At 38.0% G+C, this 14,507-nt stretch overlaps 1 protein-coding gene across 1 annotated transcript in view; it reads left to right on the top strand.

The window, feature by feature from the left end:
• The window catches only part of XPR1 (xenotropic and polytropic retrovirus receptor 1), a 205,368-nt gene extending 192,319 nt beyond the window's left edge, over positions 1–13,049 (top strand). The window contains exons 14-15 of the mRNA XM_004269822.4: positions 4,125–4,346; positions 6,978–13,049. Coding sequence (XP_004269870.1) covers positions 4,125–4,346; positions 6,978–7,038 — 283 coding nt within the window. The 3' untranslated portion in view covers positions 7,039–13,049. The remainder of the gene's footprint in view (positions 1–4,124; positions 4,347–6,977) is intronic.
• Positions 13,050–14,507: the final 1,458 nt, after the last annotated feature.

Here is a 14,507-nt window from a genome sequence, read left to right as displayed (position 1 = left end):
AAAATCATTTAACATTTAAAAATCAATCTATGTAACTCACCACATTAATGAATAAAGGGGAAAACAACCCTCAACAAATAAAGAAAATGCCATTGAGAAAAGTCAATGCCTGTTTATGAAAAAAGTAAACACTACAAAAAAATAAATAATAAAAAAAAGATCATATTTAATGGTAAAACACTGTAAGTTCTCCCTGGAGATCAGGAATGAGATAAGTATGCGTGCTGTCACCACTTCTATTTAACATCATACTGCAGGTATAGCTAGTGCAATGAGGAGAGAAAAAGTATAAGGATTAGAAAGGAAGAAATAAAACTATGATCATTCATTGGTAACATGACTGTATATGTAGAAAATTCAAAAGAATTTACAAATAAGCTATTAGAATGAATATATAAGGTTGACATAAATTAATGTTCTAAAAAAGTCACGAACAACTAGAAAATGAAATTTTAAAAAAACATACCGTTTTGAATAGCCCTGGAATGTATCAAATACCTAAAGGAATAAATTTTTTTTTTTTTGCGGTACGTGGGCCTCTCACTGTTGTGGCCTCTCCCGCTGCGGAGCACAGGCTCTGGACGCGCAGGCTCAGTGGCCATGGCTCACGGGCCTAGCCGCTCCGCGGCATGTGGGATCTTCCCGGACCAGGGCACGAACCTGCGTCCCCTGCATCGGCAGGCGGACTCTCAACCACTGCGCCACCGGGGAAGCCCTAAAGGAATAAATTTAATGAAAGATGTATGTATGTGAAAATTGACAAGCCAGTTCTAGAATTTATATGGTAGCAGTAAGGATCAAGAATATCCAAGACTATCCTGAAAAGAACGAAGTAAAGGACTTACACTCTCGAATATCAAAACCTATTATATAACTACCATAAGTAAGACAGTGTCTGACGAGACAAAGAAGAGACAAATAGGCCACTGCAATAGAATAGGGAGTCCAGAAACAGATCCACACATTCATTGACACTACCTGATTTATGACAAAGGTGGCTATATAACAGTGGAGAAAAAAAGGTTCTTTAATAAATGATATTGAGTCAACTGGATATCCATATGGGGGAAAAAATAAATCTCAACTTCCACTGCATAATGTATGCAAAATCAATTCCAGGTGGATTGCAGAGCTAAATATGAAAGGTAAATCAATAAACTCTCTAGAAGATAACATAGGGGGGCCATACAGGCAGCTTTAGGTATATGGTAATTTTTTATTTCTTGTTTCTGAGTGATAATTACACATTGTGATCACTTTATAATAATTAGCCAACCTGCACACTTAAAATTTGCACACTTTTATATATTTATGTTGTGCTTTAGTTAAAATGCTTATTAAAAAAAAAAAAAGGCAGCCCAAAAGAAAGGATTATCTTTAAAGAAATGGCTGTTAGATTCACAGCTGACTTCTCAACAGCAACAGTGGACGTCAGAAGTCATTAAAATGGTATCTTAAGTGTGCTGAACGAAAATAACTCCCTACCTAGAACTCTTTACCCAGTGAAAATATCTTTCACAAATGAAGATGAAATAAAGATATTTTTAGACAGGTATATAGCTTTCCTCCGAGTCAGGATGGGCACGTATATCAGGATGGCCTGATAAAATAAGATTGAATCTGGAAGCAGTATACTTGTTGCTGTCAGTGCTCTCTCCAAACCATTTGTCAACCCTCCTTCCCCTCTTCACTTTCTCAGATGTCTAGGTTTGGGATCTGAAATTCTCCATCACCAATAACGCCTCCCCGCAAATACTCCTTTCTCTTTCATGTATGCTGCTTTATACATTAAGAAAAATTTTTGTTCTAGTAAAAAGAGGGAGCTCAATTACTTTTTTTTTTTTTTTTGCGGTACGCGGGCCTCTCACTGCCATGGCCTCTCCCGTTGCGGAGCACAGGCTCCGGACGCGCAGGCTCAGCGGCCGTGGCTCACGGGCCCAGCCGCTCCACGGCATGTGGAGCACGAACCCACCGGGGCACGAACCCGTGCAGACTCTCAACCACTGCGCCACCACGCAAGCCCAATTATTTTTTTATTCTTGATTTTTTTCTCTTTAAAAAATTATCTGCGGGGCTTCCCTGGTGGCGCAGTGGTTGAGAGTCCGCCTGCCGATGCAGGGGACACGGGTTCGTGCCCTGATCCGGGAAGATCCCACATGCCGCAGAGTGGCTGGGCCCGTGAGCCACGGCCGCTGAGCCTGCGCGTCCGGAGCCTCTGCTCCGCAACGGGAGAGGCCACGGCAGTGAGAGGCCCGCATACCGCAAAAAAAAAAAAAAATCAGCTTCATAATAGAATCAGATGTTCTATCACCCATTTAAAGCAAAGCAAAAAATCTCCTTTGAATCTTCCTCCAACTACTGCCCATTTTTCTGCTCTCCTTTACAGCAAAACTCTTCAAGAGATGTCTGTACTTGCTGTCTCTGCTCTCTGACTCCTCCCCCATTCTCCCTTTAATTCAACTCAAGTCTTCTTTTCCCAATACTCAAACTAAATTGCTTTTGTTAATAATCAATAATAATAATAGCAAACACTTATGTATTGCCTTCTATGTACCTGGCACTGTTCTAAGCCCTTTACATGTATTAACTTAGTGAATCCTCACAACAGTCTTGTGAGGTAGGTACTGTTACTGTCTCATTTTACTAATGAAGCATAGGTTAAGTAAATCATCCAAGGTTATTACACCTAGTAAGTGGCAGCATCCATGATTTGAATCTAGACAGTCTCCCAGAATCTGTGCTCTTAGATCATACTGCCTCTTTATCCTCTTTCTGTAAATCCAGTGGTTAGTTCTCTGTACTTATCTTATTTTACCTCTCAGCAAAGCACTTTCTTCACTTGATTTCTCAGAAACTACACTCTTCTGTCTCACTATCTGTTCCATCTCAGTTCCTTTACTGGTTCTTCTTCCTCTTCCCAAATTGTAAATATTGGAGTGCTCCAGGGTTTAATCCTCTTTAATCTTCTCTCCTCCACTTATATTATTCCTAAGCCCATGACTTGAAATACTGTTCTTATGCTGTCTATAGTCCTAGACTCTCTTGAACTGCAAACTCATGTCCATGTAGCTACTGAATTTTCCTCTTGGATATCTAATGGCTCTGGCCTAATAGGAACAACCCAGATCTCTAGTAAATGGTGTCACCATTCACTGAGAACAAAAACCTGAGACCACTCACATCCCATGTCAGTAAGTCCTGTCGGCTTCATCTTCATAAATAAATCCCTAGTCTGTCTGCTTCTCATCACCTCTGTTATCCCCAGCTGTATCTAAGTCTCCATCATCTCTTTCCTGGACTACTGCAGCAGCTTCTAATTGGTCTTCCTTCAGGTGTTCTCATCTTCCTTTGGTCTGTTCACAGTTCAGCAGATAGAATGATCTTTTTAAAACAAATCACATCATTCTCCAGCTCAGAACTCTCCTTGTTTTCTATCACACTTAAAAATCTAAACTCTTCACGATGGCTTATAAGGCCCTCTATGGATCAGGCCCCTTTCTTTTCTACCTCTCCATCTTCATCTGCCATTTTAACCTTCCTGTTCCTCTCCAGCCCCACTGACTTTGCTGTTGTTTTAACACACCAAAGTCCTGTCCAGCTTGGGAGCTTTTGTACTTGCTGTTTCCTCTGCCCGGGATACTTTTCTGTAGGACTTTACCTGACTTGCTTCCTTGCTAGATGCCATCTCTTCAAAGAAACATATTCTGTACCCTTGCCCTGCTTTATTTTCTTCAGAGCACTTACCGTTAGCTAATTGTTTACTTGTTTATTATCTGTCTCTGTCATTAGAGATTGCACTTATACAGGAAGAGGCTTTGTCTCATTCAGTGCCTTTTCCTGTCATATTGTAGGCCTTCAATAAATATTTGTTCAATAAAGGGAAAGAATGAGTACTCTGAAACTGCATGCCATGAGTCCCTTTCCTTTGCCTACTCCTTTCTTGTCCCCTTCCCCCCACACCCCCCCACACCATCTTTTTTCTATTTTATTTTAGTATTCTAGTCCTTAATTCCTTTTTTTGTTTCTATGAGTGGAAACTTGTTATACTGGGAGGTCTACAGGTGATAGTAGTAGTATGTTCAAATTTTATAAGTAATTTGCCTATTCTACCCCATTTTGCTAAGGCGATTTGTGTGGAACTTCTTCCGCCTGGAGAATGAACATCTGAATAACTGTGGTGAATTCCGTGCTGTGAGGGACATCTCTGTGGCCCCTCTGAATGCAGATGATCAGACGCTTCTAGAGCAGATGATGGACCAGGAAGACGGGGTACGAAACCGCCAGAAGAATCGGCCATGGAAGTACAGCCAGAGCATATCCCTGCGCCGGCCTCGCCTTGCTTCTCAGTATGTATAGCTTCACTTCTGTGAGGTGAATTCCCTTCAGGTTTTAGTACTGGATAACATTTAAGTTAAGAAGCTATCAGGTTGAACCAGGTGAAATTGCTGGCGTTCAACCATGTTTCACCACAAAAACCAGCAATAACAGCAGTTTCATATGATCCAACCTATATATAGAATGTCTTAATGAACACATAGTGTAAAATGTCATTAATATGCTAATTAATGCTTACTAATTTGGCATTAAAAGTACACTGGGGAAAATTTGTTGGAAAATAATTTACTTGACTCTTCAGTATATCTTGTATAAAAATCATTTCCAAGTTATAAACTTTAGCAATCCTAGTTCTGCCACTTGCCATCTATGTCATCTTGGCCAAATCACTTAATTTCTCTATATTATCCCTCATCTCTAAATTGGGATTAATATGGTCCTGCTCATAGGGTGGCTGGTTAGATTAAATTTGTGATGACATGGGATTTAGGCCAGTTTCCTCACAGAAAGAGCTCGATAAGTGTAAGCTATTATTATTTTTACTTTTTTACTAAATACCTACAAAAGTATTTTTATCAGTCATTTACTTTGTATATTCCTAAAAGTAACAATAAATGTAGGGTATATGGTGGCTGCATTTGAAATTTAGAGACAGTGGCTAGCACAGTGGATTGGAGTGAAGGAGGAGACAGGTTAAGCATGAGCAGTTTTCTAAAGGATAAGGGAGTGTTTGAATAGGCTAGAGGCACAGTAAAGACATGAAGGTGGAAATGAGGGGCAGAAAGAAAAGCAATGTGACGAAAACTAGTAACAGATAGTAAGAAAATTTAGCTGAATAGATGAAGTATGATTGTAGAAGGCTGAAAAGTACAAGCTTGATCTTGTAGGCAGGAAGGAGTCACAGAGAATTTTTTCATAGAATGACATTATGAAAGTAATATTTTCATAAGTTTTAATGGCACTGTGCAACATATATTGGGAAAGGGAAAACTCAAGGCCAGCTCAACTAAAAGACCAGTGCAGTATTCTTAAGTATGGAACATTAAAGACTGGAATTAGGATGGTTACAATAGGACTAAAAAGAAAATAAGGAAACATTTTAAAGGAAGTAAAAAAAAAAAAATAGGAGGTGGTAATAACCCACAGGGGCGCAGAGTAGAAATTGCCTGAGCTTTAGATAGAATTTAGAAGTTCTCTGAAGAGGAGAAGGTAGAGAAAAGAAAAGCAGAGCAAGGAACTGAGTCTTAGGGAACAAACACAGGCAAGAGAAAAAAAGAACCAACAAAAGGGGCAGGAAAGGAATGGTCAGGGAGGTCAGCAGGAAGAACATCAAAACAAAGCATGATATTATATATAGCAGGAAGCAGAGTTTGAAGAAGCAAGAGGAGGGGATGTGGAGGCTGGTGGAGTCAGCAAGATAAGGGCCACAAAGGGCTAGAAGGCAGTGCTGTGGGTGGTCGTCTCATTGAGCTCCTAAATTGGAAAGTCTAATCCTTGTTAGTTACCAGCAGAGGGCAACCTAAACATACACTCTTTTTGTTTCAGAAACAAGGGAGCTCTGGCAATAGATCTTTACGTTCAATTTCAGGTGTTCAGTGGAAGAACGCTGGGATACTAGATTGCCACCAGAGGAAGACATTTAGAACAATGGAGCAGGTTATATGTAATATATGTAATGAGAGAGCAGGGAATCTAAGAAGTTCTGAGATTGAGTACTGACTTTGTGACTCATGCAACCTTTGGCACATCCTTAACTTTTTGAATGTCTATTTTCACCTCTGTCGAGTAATAATAATAATACCCACTTCACCTCATGGGGCTTGTGAGTTGCAGAACATTTTGACATTATCTAATCCCATTTTTCATCCCATGCAGGAATGTCTTTTACAATATCCTGAATAGTTGGTCATCTTATGCTGATTGACAGTCATCAGTGATAGTGAAGTTTATAACTATACGAGACACCTGCTTTTATTGTTGGATAATTATTGTGGTAGATAGCTTATGTTGAAATATGCTTCACTATAATTTCAACCAGTTGATCCTGATTGGGCTTTCTAACATAACTTCGTTTTCTGCCTCTTCTATGTATACTTTGTTAACTGTTTGAAGACAACTGTCATGTCTCTCCTTAGGTCTTATCACCTGCTGGCCAACTCTCCTGGTTTTTCATGTGTACCTCAAATGATTCTTCTATCATCCTTATCATAATTCCTTATATTTGTTTAATGCTTTACTGATGTTTTTTATATCCATTTTCTCACTTGATATTCATACTATCTCCATGAGGTGAAAGCAGTATTTTGTAAAATAGGTATTATTATTCCTGCTTTACAGAGATGAAAATTGTCACTCAAAGAGGTTAAAGAGATACATCATAAAATCAAAGTCCCTCCATTGCACATGACCTGGCATTGTTTTTGTTTCCTTCCTCTGGTTGCAATCTAGTTTCTTAGTGTTTTTCCAGTAATACCAACAATTGAATACGACACTCCAGGAACAGTCCATCTGGTGTCCAACAGTGTATGGTGCCTGTGCCTGGTATTTTTAATGGTAGTAAGATTGGAAATGTACCTAATACTTTGGATGTGTTTGTATTTTAGTAATGGACTAAGTTTTTTTTTTCCTCTTATTACCACTAGATCCAAGGCTCGTGACACTAAGGTATTGATAGAAGACACAGATGATGAAGCTAACACTTGAATCCTCTGAAGTCTAGATTAACATCCTTGGTTTTCCTACTCTACAGTTCTTTCCTCGACCAACGCAACCTCTAGTACCTTTCCAGCCGAAAACAGGAGAAGACATATAACACATTTTCCGAGCTCTTCCAGATCGGATCCTATGGACTCCAAACAAGCTCACTGTGTTTCTTTTCTTTTCTTCTGGTTTAATTTTCATTTTCTACTTTTAAAACAAATATTTACTTCATTTTGCCAATCAGAGGACATTTTAAGGAACAAAAACATAGTATCTTATGGATTGTTTACAATCACAAGGACACAGATACCTGTCAGGATGAAGAACAAGCATTGCAAGGACCCTCTGATGGGACGGTACCGAGATATCTCGGCTTCCGCTTGGCCCGGTTTTGACTGGTTGAAACCGGACATTGGTTTTTAAATTTTTTGTCTGTTTATGTGGAGAATTTTTTCCTTTCCTTCATACCCAGCGCAAAAGCACTGGCCGCACTTGCAGGGAAAGTGCAACTTAGAGCAGTACCTTCATTCACGAAGCTACTTTTTAATTTGATGTAACTTTTCTTATTTTGGGGAGGGTTGCTGGGTGGGTGGGAAATATGATGTATTTGTTACATATGGTTTTCTCATTATTTATGAAACTTAACCATAAAAGAATGATATAACTCCTGTACAATGAAGGTGATAACAGTGAAAGAAGACAGGGGAAACTAATGTTGGACAGCATTTATGAGGGTTTAGTCCACAATACCTCTTTCATGAGACAACTTGCACCAGTTTGACTTTTTCTTTCCTTTCTTTTTAATTTTAAGCCAAAGTTTTATTACTGATTTCTTACGTTGCTGCTGCTTTAGAATCCTGAGCATGTCTCTCATAACAAAGCATCCACACACTTCCACACAACCAGTTGAAATTTCTTTAAGAGCTCTGATACTTTTTTCTTTAAAGGAACAGATGTGGAATACATTTGCCCATATTCCAACCGTAACAACTGAAGTTATGCCTTATTAAGCTTCAGCATGCAGGGTAATTGAAGTACAGCCTTTACTAACTCAGAATTAGAAGACAGAGCTATTTCAGAGACTCTCTACACCCTCATTGGATAGTTTTTCTTATCGGCCCTCTTACTTTAGCCAGAATTTGATCAAATTCAAAGTCTGTCTTGGGGAAACCATGCTTTTGAGAGCATAGAACAAATTATCCTTCCTCTTTTACATTACAGTGATAAAACAGACCTTAGCAGCCATTTCTCCCAGCAGTTTTTTTTTGTTTTTTGTTTGTTTGTTTGTTTTTTTGTGGTACGCGGGCCTCTCATTGTTGTGGCCTCTCCCGTTGCGGAGCACAGGCTCCAGACGCGCAGGCTCAGCGGCCATGGCTCACAGGCTCGGCCGCTCCACGGCATGTGGGATCTTCCCGGACCAGGGCACGAACCTGTGTCCCCTGTATCGGCAGGCAGACTCTCAACCACTGCGCCACCAGGGAAGCCCTCTCCCAGCAGTTTTAAAGGATGAACATTGGATTTCATGCCCCTCCTATGATAGAAAAACTGCTTTTAAAATTTGGGGGTCTTGAACTTGGTTATACACAAAAAGTATTTCTTAGAAATTTCAGACTATCATGGTCTGTACATAATGCTCATTTTCACTTCTTTGTCTAATTTCTTTCCTATTTCCTAAGTCATCCAGATAAGCCCAAAAGCCATAAGGGATTTTACTTTCTTGAATGTGGTTGGCATTAAATTTAGTATTATCACTTAGTATTAAAAACATGGTTACTACCCCTTAGTATACCCTTTTGTCATCAGCTCTTCTCCCATGTATCACAAGTCTTTACTCATCCCTGTCGTAATTCCAGTAGATTAATTAAAGTTCCTGTTACTACCAAAATTCTGCCAATTAACTGACAAATAGTTTCTTTTTAAAGGAGGTTTTCTTTTTTTCATCTTTATTCTTACAAGTTCCCCAAATCTGTTCCCTTCCTGAATCGAGATTTTTTTTTTTTTCCTGAAAAATCATAAAACTTTGTGGCCTTTATTGTTTTTTTTGTTTTGCCAAGCATGTTCCTTGGCCCAAAACTGAAGAAGAGAAGTTTAATTTGGGTTTTTTTTTTTTTTTAGTTTAAATAAATTGAATCATTTATGATAATCAATGGTAACAATTTAGTGACCCTTAATAGTTTAAAGGTCACATTATTTATACTTGGGATTTTTTTCTAACTATTCTGGTTTTGTACTTTAAAACTATGGGGGAAATATCACTGGTCTGTCAAAAAGTAGCAGTAATTATTCCTGAAATACATAGATAAGTCCAGTGGACCAGTCATTTCCTGTACAAATAAAATTGGTGGTACTAATGTGTATCCAGAGCAATTTGAGTTGTCAACTTCATTCTTACTAGTAAACCTATATAGTGACACACAAAATCTTACAGTTGACTGCTGGTATTTGAATTCTCCAGTGTTTTTACTTCAGTGTATCCTACGACCAATTTGGTCTTTCTTCAACTATTATGATTCTAGGCCCTAATCAGTATTATTTTTTTCATAGGTAATACAATGTTAGAATGTATTATTTTTCTGATGTTCATCCTATCAGCATAGTCTATTCAAGAATGATAAGGCTTATGTAACTTTCAACTTACTATGACAGTTACTCAAATATGTATTTAAACACAACAGCTTTATGTTCCTCCTAAAGCTGTAAAGAGAAAAGAGGGCTTTTCCTCATCAGGAGAAAATGGTTTGGGAGACAGAATATATATTTAATTTTTTTTCTCCGAAAAAGGCATTGTGCATTTTTCTCTTCTAAGTTCTATATGCCCTAGCCGTTGTGAATGCTATATCCTACCTAAAATTTTATTGGAGCTTCTTGTACGCTGAAACTCTCAACAGAACTCTTAGGAAATGAATGTCACAGAGTCATTTTAAAGGAGCAGCAATCTAACCAAAGGTAAAACTTCATCTGATTTTAGGTTTAGAAATTCTAGCTTTATTTTATTTGAGAATCACTCAATTTGATATCAGTGAAAATACTCCCCAAATTAATGAAAAGGAAATATAAAAAACGAATAAAATTCCTTTTTCATTTTATGAAAGAAAGTATGGAAAGCATTGATTTGTGTAGAGAAAGTAAAAGACAAAAGTGGCTTATTTTCTATGCACAAATATGCACCTATTATTAAGGCTGCCTGTACTATTAAAATGGAGTCATTGAGGAGGATTTCATACCAATACAGAGAGACAATAAAATGATCAAACATTAAGTCATCATTAGGTTATAATAGTTATTTCTAAGATTGGAAAGATGTTGAAAACCTATGTGCATCTTTCTTTTCTGGCATCAGCCATTTTTCTCCTTAAGAAACCTGCTTAACTTCAAATTCAGAAGCAATGATGTGAGAGGAGAATGCCAATCACCTCAGCAGTAACATGTATGAACCCTTAAAGAAGGAAAATGGAGCCCAGCCCCTAGGATTTGTGGCATCCCAATATTCTCAACATAAAAGTTCTAAGATTTTAACAGATTTTACTAGAAGTAACTTGTTGCTATATGGTATCCTTCTACCATGATTTGACCAAAGTACAGTCATGATAACTAGAGAAAGCAGTTCATCCTTTCTTAACTAAGGCAAGTTAAGAATAGAAAAAAGTAGCCTATTACTGAGCATACAGGCATCAGATTAACAGACATTTAGTTGAAGAGAAATAAAATAATTGTGGAGATAGCAGAGAAGAGCAAAAGGATGTTGGACCTTGGCAGCAGGGCAGTTAGGAAAGTATATGAGCTTGATGGCATGGAGGTGACAATGCCTTGCCGTCTCTCCTTTCAGTGGTTATACAGCTGGTAAGAGACCTGCCTGTGTTTCCCTACCATCTTTCTCCACTACTTTGCTTTATTCAGGAAATAGTTCTTTATGCCCAAGTGCAATTTTCTAAGCAATGACTAGAAAAATTTCTTAGTCTAAGAAAAGTAATTTAGAAAATAACTCTATCCATGGCATTATTTTATTCAAAAACTTAGGTTTCTCTGAAGTGATTGCACTTTATTTGGTAAACGAATTTCAGATTATTGTTTTCTGTAATAGTTTGCATGAAATTTTCTAGCCCAAAAAAATAAGTACTTCTTGCTATACAACATTGAAATTTTTAACATTAAGATAGCTTCTCAGATTGAAAAAAGTTATGTTGAATCTAAGGCTTTCTCAACTACAAAATCCCCATACTTTTAACAAATCTAATTTTAAAAGCCAACAATAAATAAGACCAGTGTCACTAGGTTAAGACAGTAAAAGTTCTAGTAGAACTTCAGGAAAAGTTAGGTAAAGAGGAGTAAATCAAATTTATGAGCTTAATTCATTTTATGACACATCTAACTTTTATTTCTTGCTTTGGATGATTAGCTGAAACAAGGAAAATTAAAGACATTTTGTAAATAACTTAAACACACTTCATTTCTGCATTTCAGGTATCAGTCTTGATAGTAAATCTTAAAAGCTAACCCTCTGCATTGTATTTTCAGTCTATACAATGTCAGAGCACAGTGGTAATGTGGGATAGAGTTGATTATATTAGAGCATAAGAAATTTGTGCTGGCCAATGCTACAAACCATTAATTCAACCAGCATTAAGCCACACTACTCACCAAATATGGAAAAGTAAAAGCATTTCATTAGATTTGGAAGAGCTTAGTTTAAATGATATGAGAAGTTTGCCTGGGAATGGAGAGGAGCCTGCTGATGGGAATGGCTCATAATGCCTTTCTGGTATGAATTAGAAAAACTCTGATATTGAGTTGCCCCTTAAAAACAACCTTCCAGAATGAATTTGCTTACTCACTGTGGAAGAGGAAGTCAGAGGGACAAGATGAGAGTTTCCCCTGAAGAGAAGAAAATCATTATACTGCTTTTCATCTAAAGCATGTTTCCTTGTAGCAGACCTTTGGTTCATTTTATTATTAAATCAAAGTCACCTTCAGTTTTGTTTGTTTGTTTTTGTTTTTTTATGGTGCCATCAACCTAAGGAGGACAATCAAATAACCAACTGTTTGCCTTGGATTCAGTGTGTCTGCTAATTACACAGTCTTATCTTGTATACCTTGTATACCTTCAAACCAGTTACTTCTACCATATTACCTTAGTTCTTCCTATGCCCTTTCCTCTGTACCATCACACATCAGAGGGAAGACTTACTACCAGAACAATGTGGACTCCTACAAAAGCGAGGATTCCATCTCACTATCCCTTCATCATTATCTCTGAAGTCCCTACCCACACTTCCCTGATTGTCCTGTAGCAACACCAGCGTGATGGGAATAGGGAGGAAGATTGTGGGGAATCCTGAATGATCATGATGATGTTATTCTTTTGAACTGTAAAGTGAAATTGTGAGCCACTCACGTTTGCAAAAAGAGCAGAACTCTTAAGCTTTATCACATTGTGAAGATTAATATCTTGCTGTTTTCCAGATTAACACAGAAGCTTGTATCCATGAAGAGTATTTAGGAGGGCAATAGGGTGTAAAAGGTACCTATCTTTTTGAATCCTCTCCCTCTACTTATGTTTCCTTCACCACCCCCACCATGTTGTGTTGGTCAAATGATACTATTCTATGAAACTCTGAACTATAGTTGTCAAAAGTAACTATGGAATGTGATTAGTCCTCTGTGGGTGCTGCTTTCCCTCTTTTTTCTCCCTTGCTTTCTTTCTTACTCTCTCCACTCTGGTAAATGGAAAAGGTGACGTCAAAGAATTGATGCTTGCTTGAACTCATGTTGTATCTGTGACTATGCTATTACCTGTCTCCTTTTTCCTTCTTTCTTACATGGGTAGAATTCTTACGAAGTGTGGAGTTCCCTTCTTGAAAGTAGGTTAAATGCACAATGTGGTACTGTTTTATAGTTTGTAGATGGTTGTATAAAACAAAAAGTTAATGTGGTTATGTGTTTTTAAAAGAAAACAAGTGATTGGTTAAAAAAACTCTGTCCTTTTTTCATTATTACAAGCTTTCTCTGTTTTCCAACAGTTTGCTGACTCCTTTGTCACTGGCGAATGGTTTGTGTGACTCTGTTTTTCTCTCTGGGTTTCTTGGATCCTGAACATGATTCCTCTTAGGACTAACTTGTATAAGGTTTAGGGCAAACAGACTTCAAGGGTGAACATTTTTTTTAACTCTTTTACTAAATGGAAAAATAATCATAAATGGCCTTTTTTCTTTATGTAATGTATGAAGTGTGACTCTAAAGCAATGGATTGATGCAACAGGTCTTTTTTTTAACTCACACAAAGAATCTCAAATACCAGATGAAATGACCTGTTCAGTTGTATCTTGGCGATCCAGACACCTGTTATCACTGCATACCCAGACCCTGTATGGGAACATAGAATTTTCTGTGGAATTCCTGGATCAGTTATTACTCATATCTCTAGGAAAAGTTATGAAGTTAACTGACCCTAGGATGAGTATACTCAAAATGGAAAGAGAAAAATATTTTATTGACTAAGCCAAAAAGCCTTTTCATTTTATTTTAGTATCAGAAGTTCTATTCTTACTATTTTTCTATCTAGGCTAATATAATAATGTGCAGTTACCAAGTTAAAGTCAAGATAAGCTGTGAGGGGCTTCCCTGGTGGTGCAGTGGTTGACTATGCCTGCCAATGCAGGGGACATGGGTTCGATTCCTGGTCCGGGAAGATCCCACATGCCACGGAGCAACTAAGCCTGTGCTCCACAACTACTGATCCTGTGCTCTAGAGCCCGTGAGCCACAACTACTGAGCCCGCGTGCTGCAACTACTGGAGCCCGCGTGCCTAGAGCCCTGCTCCGCAATAAAAGAAGCCACTGCAATGAGAAGCCCGCGCACCGCAACTAAGAGTAGCCCCTACTTGCTGCAACTAGAGAAACCCAGTGTGCAGCAACAAAGACCCAATGCAGACAAAAAAAAATTTTTTAATAATTCAATTTTTAAAAAAAGATAAGCTGTGAATATATATGAATCACTGGATACTCAACAGCCCTTTCTATAATCTGATGATAATAGTACATGCTCAACATTTGCATACCTATAGGCATATAAATACACTATAGTATTTTTTTTTTTTTTTTTTTTTTACTTTTTTGCGGTACACGGGCCTCTCACTGCTGTGGCCTCTCCCGCTGCAGAACACAGGCTCTGGACGCGCAGGCTCAGTGGCCATGGCTCACGGGCCCAGCCACTCCATGGCATGTGGAATCTTCCCGGACTGGGGCACGAACCCGTGATTAGATTTTTTTCTTAGTTTATGAGAATAATAATGATTAATTTTACACATTTTTGTTTTTACTTAAATACATAAATTTTATTAAATATTCATGAAGCTATTTTTCAAAAACTGATTTGAGGAATTTCTATAATTTTACAGTTTCTGACACTTCTTTTTCTTACTTTCCCACCTTTTCCCTAAGGAAATTAAGGAATTTTTGAATTCTTAAAAAATTAAT

Source organism: Orcinus orca, chromosome 1 (assembly GCF_937001465.1).
Source record: "Orcinus orca chromosome 1, mOrcOrc1.1, whole genome shotgun sequence".
Taxonomy (NCBI): domain Eukaryota; kingdom Metazoa; phylum Chordata; class Mammalia; order Artiodactyla; family Delphinidae; genus Orcinus; species Orcinus orca.
This window is presented reverse-complemented; position numbering and strand designations above follow the sequence as displayed.